The sequence below is a fragment of the Mya arenaria genome, chromosome 2 (genome assembly GCF_026914265.1).
Source record: "Mya arenaria isolate MELC-2E11 chromosome 2, ASM2691426v1".
Lineage (NCBI taxonomy): Eukaryota > Metazoa > Mollusca > Bivalvia > Myida > Myidae > Mya > Mya arenaria.
The window spans coordinates 251,142-264,608 of NC_069123.1; the positions used below are offsets into that span (position 1 = coordinate 251,142).

Genomic DNA, 13,467 nt, shown 5'->3' on the forward strand with positions numbered 1-13,467 from the left:
GACATTTTTAAACTGTACTTCAGCCTACAGCAGGGGTGTAGAAATGGGCCGGGAGCCGGTAAAATAACCCGGTTACTTTAGCATCTCCACCCGGCTAATTTCCCCACATCAACAAAAATAAAATCTGTTATTTTTTGTCATGTCTGTTCTGTTTACATCCGTTTAAAACCTTGATTGTTGGTATTGTTAATTTTGCTTTCTGCGCGTTCCGACTACAATACAGCATTAGCTCGATACGTGACGTCATTAGTCGCATCCCCCTCTGGGATGTTTTTCAAGTTTGGGTTTCCCAGTGTTCCGAATACAATAACATTAGCTCGATACATGACCTTATTAGTCGCATCCCCTCTGCGGATGTTTTGAAATTAATGATTTGCGAAGCAATGGAGGGTGAAATAAATATTTTTTTCCAGACACAAAAAAGCGTAGTAAGTATGCAACATGAGCGTGTCTGGCCTTCTGTTAGTCCTATTACCATTTACGCAACAGTAAATTTTATATACGCGTGTTAAACTTAACCAGGTGTAAACAAAATGAACAAGCTTGCGGTGATGTCACTGCTAAAAATAATCCATTATTTTGATGAATTTTACATGTACGTAGGGTGAAATTTAGTGTCCAGATATTTCTTTTGGTATCAAAATGGAATAAGTTAGTTGCAGGTGAAATATCTAGAACCACAGAAAATGAAGTCAGATGTTTAATTTTCAGAGGTTAATATAGTGATTCAGTGGCTGAAAGTATATAATTGGTAGAGAAGAAATTACATATATTATTAGGAGGGAATAGCTAGCAAATGTCAAGGCATGTGGTCTGGAATGTTATAATATTATCCTAAATCTGAATTTGACAGTAGTTTGGTTCATTAGTTAGCCCTCACTGGTGGGTGGGGGGATAGTACTCAGTTTCAGTATCATATTATAGTACATTTATGTTAAGGTTCCCTGTTACAAAATAAACATGCACCAGAAGACTAGAATGTTTGGTTAAAAAGGCTTAAATTCATCCCACAAGGGGCGTTGCCCCCTTGACCCTAACAGGGGGAGGACACCCAGACCCCCCCGCCTACTTTTAGGATATTCCCTGCTACTTGAATTAATTTCTACACCCCTGAGCCTACAGGGTTAATATTTACTAAACATATGGTAGCATTATCAGGTGCTACAACAAGGACCTAGGCAGACTTTCTAAACACATTTAAAAAAACAAACAACTTTTTCTGCTATCTTTTATCTAGATTGATGGAAAAAAACTAGGTTCATGTAACTTTTCTACTTAAGGAAGCCTTCTCCTACTTGTTTAATCTTTTTCTGCCATTTCTATAGTCAATATTTGGCTATGTTCCCAATGCTAAAACATATGCTTTATTCCCAAATGTTGAACAACTCCAAATCATAAATTCTTAAAAAAAACAAATGTTTTGAAAAAAATCAAAAACTATTTTTAAAAAAAACTGCTAGTTTATAATAGCCCCAAAATAAATGGTTTATTAGAGAATTTGAATATATTTAACATACATAGTTATACCTATATTATAAAAAAAATTCCTAATTCCAAGGGTATAGGTCATTTTTCTCAAATTTCGGGAAATAAAACCCTGTTCAACGTGTATGTCAATTGCCATCTAGTTTTTCCCGCTGACCGACATAATGAAATATGTTAACATTTTTATTTCAGGCCCTTAAAGACCTGATAGAAGAGCTAGAACCATTTGTGTCATCTTCCATCAGAAAACCAAAGACCTTGGCATCTGCAGAGGCCTCCGTAAAAACAGCCCAAAACGTGGCCCCTGATTGTCCAAAACCAGATGATGATTGGCTTACGGGAACTAACGTGACTGTCACTCAAAAGGTAGGACATTTATTTTCATGGACACTATTCATATCTAACTTCAAAAACAACTCAGAAAGCCAATATCATTTCAAGCATTTCAGATTTAATACTGGTTTAAGCACATATAGTCGAACACGTCGACTGCCCAAACAGTTACACTTAATTCCTCATGCATGAAACCTTCTATAATCCTCCGATATTACACTACATTCAAACGGAAATTAATTTTCTACTTATTCATATACATTTAAACTTAAAAAATTATATATTTCTGTCACATCTTATTTCGTCACATTAAGAGCTTGAAAGCATGTTTTCTTTGTTCATGTGGTTCTGTTTGATTTTGATGAATAAAATCATGAAACGAGATAAAAAAAATTGTTGGTGTATTCTTATAGAAATATATCTCCTGTCTATTGTTTAAATTAGACTTGTTTATTTCAAGGCTAAATTGTTTTTCCTAATTTAGTCAAAATGCCGCAATTTTCCTCATCTGAAAGGCCCCGAGGCCATTCCCAAAATGGTGAAAAAAATGTTTTTAAAATTAGCACATAATACTTTTTTATTAGAAGTATTTTATTGATAAATTGCTACCCAGTAAAACAGTCTGTTCAAACAAACTTGAAGTAGAATGAAATGCATCGAAAAGATTATACATTGTTTTTACACTGTTTCAAAATACCAGTACCTGATAAGCCTAATTATCAATAATTGCCTCATCCTCTAGGTTTCCCACAATTGGAGGACTCCTGGATGTGTTAATTGTAACAAACATTCTTGTTGTTTCAGCACTTGGAGTCAAAGGGGAAAATGACAAAAAAGAGTAAGTCTTCACTTGCAAGTTAGTTAAATTAATCCCTTTTTAGCTCCACTGGCCGTCACAGATTGTCCGTCGTGAGTGCGTGCGTGCGTAAACTTTTACTTTAAACGACATCTCCTCTGAAACGGTTCGGCAGATTTTGATGAAACTTGACAGTAATGTTCCTTGGGTGGTCCTTTACCAAAATTGCTCAAATGGTTCCGGTCCATTGCACAATATGGCCGCCAGAGCTAAAAATAGCAAAATCTTTAAACGACATCTCCTCTGACACGGTTCGGCAGATTTTGATGAAACTTGACAGTAATGTTCCTTGGGTGGTCCTTTATTAAAATTGCTCAAATGGTTCTGGTCCATTGCACAATATGGCCGCCACAGCTAAAAATAGCAAAATCTTTAAACGACATCTCCTCTGAAACGGATAGGCAGATTTTGATGAAACTTGACAGAATTGTTCCTTGGGTGGTCCTTAACCAAAATTGCTCAAATGGTTCCGGTCCGCTGCACAACATGGCTGCCAGGGCAAAAAAATAAAAAAACCTTTAAAGAACATCTTCTCAGAAACTGATGATCAGATTTTGATGAAACTTAACAGAAATGTTCCTTGGATGGTCCTTTATCAAATTTGCTTCAATGGTTTCGGTCCACTGCACAAGATGGCCCCCAGAGGTAAAAATAGAAAAACCTTTAAACGACTTCTCCTCAGAAACCGATGATCGTATTGCAATGAAACTTGACAGTAATGTTCCTTGGGTGGTCCTTTATTAAAATTGCTCAAATGGTTCTGGTCCATTGCACAATATGGCCGCCACAGCTAAACATAGCAAAATCTTTAAACGACATCTCCTCTGAAACGGATAGGCAGATTTTGATGAAACTTGACAGAATTGTTCCTTGGGTGGTCCTTAACCAAAATTGCTCAAATGGTTCCGGTCCGCTGCACAACATGGCTGCCAGGGCAAAAAAATAGAAAAACCTTTAAAGAACATCTTCTCAGAAACCGATGATCAGATTTTGATGAAACTTGACAGAAATGTTCCTTGGGTGGTCATTAACCAAAATTTGTTAAATGGTTCCAGTCCACTGCACACCATGGCTGCCAGAGCTAAAAAATAAAAAAAACTTAATACGACTTGTCGTCGAAACCGATGACCTTTTTTCGATAAAACTTGACAGAAATGTTTGTTAGGTGCTCCTTTACTCAAATTGCCCAAATCATTTTGGTCCACTGCACAACATGGCAGCCAGAGCTATTAAAGTATTTTTTTTTTTTAAATAACTTCTCCTCAAAAATTGATGATTGTATTTCTATGAAACTTGACGAAAATGTTCGTTAGGTGGTCTTTGCTTGAACCTTTTGGCCAGTGGAGCACAGGCACTGATGTGCCTCTTGTTTTGTATACCGTATTATATCATGTATAGGACGCTAGCATAGATAGGACGCAGGCAAAAAAATTGTTGAGAAAATGGGTAAAACCCCTTAATGTATATGATAGGACACAGCGGAAAAATGTCAAAATCAGAGCTGAAAAATTGAGGTTGGTAAAGTATTTATAACATATATTGAAGTAAAAAAACAAACGAAAATTGTATATAAGGCATATTTCAATAAGTATCTTGTGTATTTCGATAATTATCGTTGTATTTCGGTAATTAAGCGTACACAACAATGATATATGTCTTGACATTTTGAGAACATTCACGCATAATATAAGACTTATACAAATGCTGTAATAGACTAGTTCTGACTGAGAGTCAACCGTTGCAACCGTTGCAATAGTTCCAACATGCCTTCTGAATGACAGTCAACCGTTGCAAAACTGATGATTGTTTTGATAAGGCTTGTCGCTGCGCGGATTAAAGCATGTCAGCATAATTATTGCGTGTCGTTAATTAGCCTTGCCAGCAGAAGGCACCTCGGGTAAAGTGCAAACAAACAACAATACAGTATTACCATCGCAATAGTTTGTTCTATTGATGTTTTTCTAATGACAGACAGCGGGTGTTTTTCACACCTTCGCACATTTGAAAAGATTTGATAGTGACAATAATGCTACTTTGCGTTATGCGCATTCCTTTATTAATTTTTTGAAACAGTAACATACATTTGTACAACAAAATGTTTTGTAAAATATGGAAACATTAAAATCATGAACAACGATTAATTGATAAATACCTCCTTTCCCGATTTTCCGTTGCCGTTATTACTCAATCCAGTTAAAGTGCTGACTCACATCGAGTTTTTGTGAGTAGCGTCCCTTTTGTAAAAAAGTAAACACTCGTGTTTGTTTTCAATTTATTTCTCAATAAATCATTTTAAAGTAAACATTTAATAATTCAAGTGTGTTAACTTGCGTGATTTTACCTATGTCAGTTGTTCTCTTTGGTGACGCAGTACAGATACTTACTATTACCGCGTTCTTCCCCAGTCCGATATTTTCGACCTGAAATGGACAATGGAAAAAAACAGATGAAATTCTAATAGCATAGAAAGGACGCAGGCAATTTTTAAGACGATAATTGGGGGGTAAAAAAGTGCGTCCTATACATGATATAATACGGTATACGTAAAAAAATATTTTTGCAAAATATGTGTTTTATTAATATTTGTATGTTGTCGTCCAGTGATATGAACTTTGACAACGAAGAGTCAGATAATCAAAAATATTTGTCAGTAATCTGTATTCACAGAAAATTATAAGTGAAAGTTTAAGACTTACATATAAGCTTTAAAACATGGTGTATAACATCCTTGAGGCCTTTGTGTGTAAAGTTACACTGTCATGGGTAATAATATTACACAAAGCATTTTCTATTTATGGTCCTCAATAAAGATCTTAGATTTAAGTCATAAATTGAAATTATCTATATGTCCTAGCTACATTATTTTGCTACATATTTGAGCGAATTGAACTTGAGCCAGTATTCAAAATGAACATAAAGGAAGAAAATTAAACGAAAATCCAGTTGTTGCAACTTGTGACAGATATTTAAGTTAATTAAAGTTTCAATTAAAATCTTTTAATAAAATGGACACATGAATTAATTAACAGTCAAATAGAAGATTTTGATACAATATTCTGGATATCTTTCTTGAAATTGGCTAATAGTTGCAAATAGTTGTACCTTATTTTTTCATTATGAAATACTGTTAATCTGTATGAAAACTTCTCAGGTAAAAAGAAGAACAAGAGTGGCACTCCTAGCCAGACAAAGACAATGATTCAGAAACAGCAGGAGACGGAATCGGAGAGCGATGAATCGAGCGGCAGTCCCGGACCTGAGGATGATACAGAGTTTGCTAACATGCTAACAGGTGATTGTTCAAGTTTTGTATGTTGATCACAGTTTGTTTTTTTCTGACAAATATATTTGCCGAAATTCAGCAACTTGGAAATTTCCCATGCTATGACATAATTACCTTTCCAATAAAAAAATGTGAATGAAATTTCAATTTTTGATTTAAAGAGAAAAAAACACAAGATAAGCTTTTAAATTAAAATTTGTAAGGGTTGCAAGATAAAATCTTGTTTTTTCATAGTCAAGCTCATAGATAAGATTTAACACATATAATAAAACTGTTTTTATATACCTAAAAGGATGAACAAATGTCGAAAACAATGGTTCTTATGAAGGATACAGAGTTTAATTTAAAAGAAATGTGCAGAAAAAAACACGCTATTTCTATCTTATGAGACCATAGTAAATCGCAGTATATCTTTCAGCCTTCACCATTTTTGCGCTTTTAGCTATTGAATAAACAGTTATAATATTGTTAATAGTAATTAATATTTTCCATAAATGCATTATTTAGTAAGTAGTTGAGGGTGTATCACTCAAAATTTATGTTTTTTTACATGTATATGTATTGATTTGGAATAAGAGTGTCACTTTAATATTAATGTTTCTTAGTTGAGACCACCTTATTTGTTCTAAATTCAAGCTCAATATATCTTTAATTTCATATCTTAATATCCTAAATTGATCATCTCTTTGTTCAGGTGTGAAGTCAGGCTCAGCTATTCTTAACGGAGGACGAGGCAGGCTAGAGGGTGGCCTGAAGATTAACATGCCAACTGCTGAAGAAGAGGCTGAGCCCTGGAGCTTCCCACATGACGCTGAGGAGGAAATAGTTCCTGGCAATACTGGGGTATGTATCTTTGAGTTGAATAGAACATTTAGAAATTGGGGGACAAGGCAGACTTGTAGATTAACATGCTGACTACCATGCCATACCATGCCTGGCCCTGGGTCGCCCCCCCATGACTCGGAAGTAAAATACTGAGGTATTTAACAGTAAGGTGAATAAAATATTTAGTAACTGGTGGGTTGAGGCAGGCTTGATGCTACTGAAGATGAAACTGGTTCCGTGGACTTCCCGTATGACTCTGAGGAGGAAGTTAAATTTTTTGGTTGTTTCTAATATTTGATTTTTAACGCTTAGACAGACCAGTTGATATGGAAAGCCTCGAAACATTGTTCCATCTTTATTGCAGGCGGCTGGTGGAGGTATGGGATTGGACACCTTTTCTCCGACGATTCACGATACTCATTCAGTTGGTAAGTAAACGTTTATATATATCTAGACTGGGGAATTGATCTATTGTTAATTGCCCAGTGAGTCATTGAAGTGAGAATTCCAACCAAACAGATTGAAAGCTTAGACCTAAAAGAAATGACTGTTTGTTCTGGATTCCTGGGCCCTACTTAATAAAAGCCGCCAACACCAGGGATGTGATTTGTCCGTGGATTCGCGGAATTCCGCGGATCTAATGGCCCCAGGGACCCCCCCCCCCCCCCCCAAAAAAAAAAAAGAAGTTACTAGTGTGCTTTTGGTTGTTAAAAGTTGATATCCCAGTTTGCTTCAAATTTAAAGTCAGAAGAACCCTCAAAAGAGCTTCTAAAAAGCTAGTTTTTCTTTTACGGCAGTGTGGTTTTGCACCCCAAAAGTGCCCCAAGAACCCAAGGCCGAAATGGTTTCAGCCCTCCAGCTGCCAGGTCAATCACATCCCTGAACACTAAAGCCCATAAACAGAATTCTTTTTAAACATTAAATGTCATAAATCCCTGCCTAGTAATTTTGGGGATGTTACCCGAAACAATCATATTTTTTTAAGCCTTACTTGACTGTTTGGTTTTAAAAATAGTAACAAGCTTGTAAGACTAAAATCATACAATATTTTGAATCATACCATGTTCTTATGTGATAAAATTAGTTGAGATTATGTGATTAGACCTAAGTATTTTTGTGCTATTGAGGCATGTGGGCCTTTGAAATAAATTATTCTACAGGTCGAAATGCTCAGTGCTTCAAGCATAATTTTGCGCAGAAAAGTTTATGAAACTTTGCCTATTTTATTTCAGGATCAGAGAGTGCCAGTGCAGGAACAAGCAACCCGTCCTCTGGCCGAAGTTCTAGAGCATCGCAGAGCCCCGCGAAGACCCTTGCCATAGCAACCAGCCACCCAGCGCCATCTTTGAGCCCTCCATCTGCTCCACAAATCGACTTCCCGCTTCTGAACGATTACGATTTCATGCTTGTCTGCAAGCAGTGTTTCCTTAAGATTGGTGAAGGTGTGAAAGGATTCCGCTATGTTAGCGTGAATCATAATTGTGCGCGGGATACAATGATCGTAAAGAGACGGGACCTTCCTGGCATGCATTGGATTAAGATTCGACCACGTCCTGATGCGAAGGTGGGAGGCAACACTTTTTGATTGTTTGTTGAAGAATATGATCTTTAGGATATGGCGACTCTGCATTAAGGGCTAGATTTCTATCCACACCCGTCCCCTAGTGAACCTAGTCTGTGCCTTAATTTTGTTTCAGCACTTGATCTTTCGGGCAAGTAATTAAAGAAAACCACTTGCCCAAACACAGTTTTACTTGCCCAAAATAACCAATTCATGCCTAAAAATACGAAAGCCAATATTTCAATATAATAATAACTTTCAATCAGGATTTATGAATTGTTGATGAAGAAGTTATGAAAATAGAGGGATCTAAATTTCGGAAAAATGCACTTTCCCATTCGGGCAACAACCTGGGAAGTTTGAACAGTATTTACTTGTCCCGGGCTTCGGGCAACCCAGTTTCAACGAAGACTGTGAACTAGGGCCTGTATTTGAATATCAGTTCAGTTCTGTTGGGGAACGGCGCTTATTCATACCAACAGTGTCAATGTATTACATTCACATGTAAACAAGTAGAATAGTTTTGATAGTGTTCATGACTGGTCTAGAAATCAATGTATATGGTCCCTTTATGAAATAAGCAATATGTGACCCCCCAACCCCAATTTAAGAAAAAAATTGGATGAAAATCTAGCAGTTAATTTACGCTGGCCTAACTTCACAGTCAACTATATTTAGTTATAACTGGTTATCACAAACATTATAATCAACTTATGATGTAATCTTCCAAGTGACAAAGAAAATATTGTTTTAAGCTTTTATAAGAACAGTCATCGAAATTAGACTGTTGGATCAATAAGCCTGAATTATTATACTATTGCTTGGCATCAAATTTTTGAACAAGCCCTACTATATAAAATTCAGAATTAGAGCAAGCCTGAAAGACATTTTACCAGTGCAGGGCCTGCGGGCTTTTGCTAATTTCGACCACTGTAAGAATATGGGCCGATTGTTCAGAACTTTGTTAAAGTTAACAATGTTGCCAACGTCATCGTTGTTAACTTTCAAATCTGTATTGCTCTGAAAGTTTCATGGATACACTAGTATTCCTAACATGATTTAAGATAACTTTTTGAGCTGTACGTGTTATACCCCCGACAAACGAAGTTTAAAGGGGGTATATTGGAGTCACCCTGAAGTCTGTCGGTCGGTCTGTCAGGCGGTCGGTTGGTTGCAATTTACCTTGTCCGGAGCATAACTTAAAAACTACTGGATGGAATTGGATTAAACTTCATACAATGGTAGAGCATAATGAGAGGAAGTGCAGTGTACAATAACCATAACTCTGTTCTTGTTTCATTTAAATATCAATGAGCGCATTATGAAATATTTTTCAAGTAAGAGTTAACAACAATGTCGTTAATACTGTTGTTAACTTTAACAAAATTCTGAACAATCTGCCCAGATGTCAAACTTTACACTGTATCAATAAAAGTTTGTTACTTTTTAAATATTTTTTTCCTGTAAAAATATCTTTTTTATCAAGAAAAGTTTGTTACTTTTTAAACCTTTTTTTTGGGTAAAAATTTCTTTTTATCAAGAAAAGTTTGTTACTTTTTATATCTTTTTTTTTTTTGGTAAAAAATTCTTTTTTATCAAGAAAAGTTTCTTATTTTTTAAATCTTTTTTTTTTGGTAAAAATTTATTTCTTATCAAGAAAAGTTTACTTTTTAAATCTTTTTTTCTGGTAAAAATATCTTTTTTTTTATCAAGAAAAGTTTGTTACTTTTTAAACCATTTTTTTTTGGTAAAAATATCTTTTTTATCAAGAAAAGTTTCTTACTTTTTAAATCTTTTTTTAGGTAACGATTTCTTTTTATCAAGAAAAGTTTCTTATTTTTTAAATCTTTTTTTCTGGTAAAATTATCTTTTTTTATCAAGAAAAGTTTATTACTTTTTAAATCTTTTTTCTGGTAAAAATATATTTTTTGTCAAGAAAAGTTTACTTTTTAAATCTTTTTTTTTGGTAATAATTTCTGTTTTATCAAGAAAAGTTTGTTACTTTTTAAATCTTTTTTTTGGGTAAAAATTTCTTTTTATCAAGAAAAGTTTGTTACTTTTTATATCTTTTTTTTTTGGTAAAAATTTCTTTTTTATCAAGAAAAGTTTCTTATTTTTTAAATCTTTTTTTCTGGTAAAATTATCTTTTTTTATCAAGAAAAGTTTATTACTTTTTAAATCTTTTTTCTGGTAAAAATATCTTTTTTGTCAAGAAAAGTTTACTTTTTAAATCTTTTTTTTTGGTAAAAATTTCTTTTTTATCAAGAAAAGTTTGTTACTTTTTAGATCTTTTTTTCTGGTAAAAATATCTTTTTTTATCAAGAAAAGTTTACTTTTTAGTTCTTTTTTTGTTGTTGAAAATTTCATATATTCCTGATATTTCATAAAACTTTTCCCACAACAGGGTCATATTGGGAAGTACAAGGTCTGCAAGGAATTTAACAACAACAAGCCATGTAAAGTGTCCGAAGAGAAATGTACCTTTCCCCACACCCAGGCTGAGCTACAGGTCTGGAGTCTGGACAGGGAGGGGCGGTTCTGTGTCAACACGTTTTTGGAACAGTGCAGGGCTAACAAGATCTGTGAGTTTGAGTTTGTACAAATACAATTTAGCTTGATAGCCAAAATGTGATAAGAATCACTCTTAGGTCTATTTCCTTGGGTCGTATTCATTAAGCATCTTAGTGAAAAATATTTTCTTAGTGATCATTCGCTTTTTAAAAAATTGAATTTTATGGATAGTTACAAAGTTTTTACACCAAAATCAGGAAAATAAGCCAGGAAAATGTCCAAATATTAAAGGCATATAAAAAATTGATGGCAAATAAACGGAATTAAAAAATATTTTATGCTAAAAATTTGAATTATTTTACTAGATTGAAAATGTACACTAAGATGCATTATGAGTACAGCCCCTTGGGAGAAACCAATATTGATGGCCGTTTTGATTGAGAACAAGAGTATGTTCCCCTAGTGGTGTTTGAACCAAAGACCTTTTGGTTGATAGACAGACATCTGAAGCCAGTTGTATAAAACTGGTTAATTCTTTGGTTTGGTCAAAGTTGGCCAAAGTTAATTGACTGGTCAATATTTATCAAATAATTACTATCAACTAATCATATCATTTAAAGTGCAAACTAACCAAAAGCTATCAAAACTAACTTTCAACTATCTCCTCAATCCAGATGATGTAAATATGTGTTTCAAATTTTGTTCTAGAAATAAAATATGTTTCAACTAAACAATATGAAGGATACATTGTGGACAACTTGTCCAAAGTTTATATAAATACAAATAATTGCTTTAGCATTAAAGAACTCTCACCTTCTAGTCTGTGAGTTTATACTTGTGTACAAATTTTTATACCCCCGACAAACGAAGTTTGAAGGGGTTATATTGAAGTCACCCTGTGGTCGGTCGGTCGGTCGGTCGGTTTGTAGGTGTCGGTCGGTCTGTTGCAATTTACCTTGTCAGGAGCATAACTTAAAACCTACTGGATGGAATTGGATTAAACTTCATACAATGGTAGAGCATAATGAGAGGAAGTGCAGTGTACAATAACCATAACTCTATTCTTGCTTATTACTGAGTTATTGCCCTTTGTTACTTTATTTTGTCCGGAGTATAACTTGAAAAGTACTGGATGGAATTTATTGGTACTTCATACAATGGTAAAGCACAATGACAGGAAGTGCAGTGTTCAAGAACCATTACTCTACTTTAGCTAATTACTGAGTTATTGCCCTTTATTTGTTTGTTTTTTGCTGTCAATTTTTTTTTCCAGACATTTACTTGCAAACTACTAGTTTATAATAAAATGATCAAAACTACATGGACAATCCCAAAAGTCTTAAATTCAACCAGATCCTGTTAAAAAGTTTGAGAGAAAGGAAGAAAAAGTGGATAATATCGTTTGGAATGAGTCAACATATTGTAAAATGCAGAATATTGACTTTGTTATCCATGAATATATTAAAAATTCTTGACACATTTTGGCCTTTTTATTGGAAGTATAATGAGTAATGAAGACTGGGACTGCTATAAAGGAATATTTTACTCAGCGGTGTAAATGTGTAGTTGTAAGTGTGTGATATATGATTCAATGTGTGTTTGTTTTTCAGTCAACAACATAAGCTTATCAGCCCACAGATCTAAGCAGCAATACATACCAGGCCTGAACTATGTGGGTAACAAAAACAGAAAGCCTACCCTGGAGATTACGGCGGGAGAGCCTATTGGAGCCCCTGGCGGGAGAAAGGCACCCACCATGCCTGCCCTGCCCCCACCTGCTACTCAGCCCGTACCCCAACCTCCAACACAGCAGCAGCCAGTACACAGGTTTGTTACTACTGGATATACATGTATGTAGACTTTAGATTACTATAGGAGAGGCTCTGATGCCCCTAGGGGTCAGGAGAGGGTGGGAGAACCACCCAATGTTCCTGCTCTGTCGCCTTCTGCTAGCAAGCCAATAACCCCAATTTCATCACAATAGCAAGCACCTGTAGAACAAAGGTTTGTAATTGCTTGATAGATTAATTGAAGATACTTTAGGGGGGAATGCCGGAGCACCAAGTGGGCAAATCACACCCACATTACCCACCCTGGGACAGTTGTAGCAAACATGCTGAAATATCATTCACATTGCCACTTTTTGAAAAACATGAAAATGACAAGAATGCTTTCGTTTGCAGGTACTCAGCACCAACTATTCAGCCAGTTGGTCATCAAGTCAGCCAGTTTAGTTTGCCGCATTCACAGCAACAGAATCCTCTAAATAGTGTTGCAGGTAAGCTTTTTTAGTTCGATTTTGTTGATACTGACAATGGCAACAAGTACACTATAACTTTATTGTTTTTCTGAGTACCTCATTTAAAGTTTTTGTGAGTAAGATCTTAATCTCGCTGTACACAGACATGGTTTAAGTACATATACAAGACGCAATATGCGGTTTATCCAATCCCCAGGGTTTCCACGGTCAGGGAAAAGTCGGGGAAAAAGGTGTTTTTTTTCAAGGTCAGGGAAAAGTCATGGAATTTTGAAATTGGTCAGGGGAAAATGATATTTTGGCAAAAATCAGGGAATTTTATGATGTAGGGCATTGGTCATACAACTTCTCTCATT

General features: G+C 35.2%; 1 protein-coding gene across 4 annotated transcripts in view; it reads left to right on the forward strand.

Moving 5' to 3' along the window:
- LOC128207130 (helicase with zinc finger domain 2-like) overlaps window positions 1-13,467 on the forward strand; it is a 103,174-nt gene that overhangs the window by 21,311 nt on the left and 68,396 nt on the right. For all 4 annotated transcript variants that reach the window (XM_052909925.1, XM_052909900.1, XM_052909910.1 and 1 more), the window contains 9 exons: window positions 1,678-1,851; window positions 2,623-2,656; window positions 5,826-5,966; window positions 6,652-6,800; window positions 7,147-7,210; window positions 8,015-8,346; window positions 10,748-10,925; window positions 12,465-12,681; window positions 13,038-13,132. In XM_052909925.1, coding sequence (XP_052765885.1) covers window positions 1,678-1,851; window positions 2,623-2,656; window positions 5,826-5,966; window positions 6,652-6,800; window positions 7,147-7,210; window positions 8,015-8,346; window positions 10,748-10,925; window positions 12,465-12,681; window positions 13,038-13,132 — 1,384 coding nt within the window. The remainder of the gene's footprint in view (window positions 1-1,677; window positions 1,852-2,622; window positions 2,657-5,825; window positions 5,967-6,651; window positions 6,801-7,146; window positions 7,211-8,014; window positions 8,347-10,747; window positions 10,926-12,464; window positions 12,682-13,037; window positions 13,133-13,467) is intronic.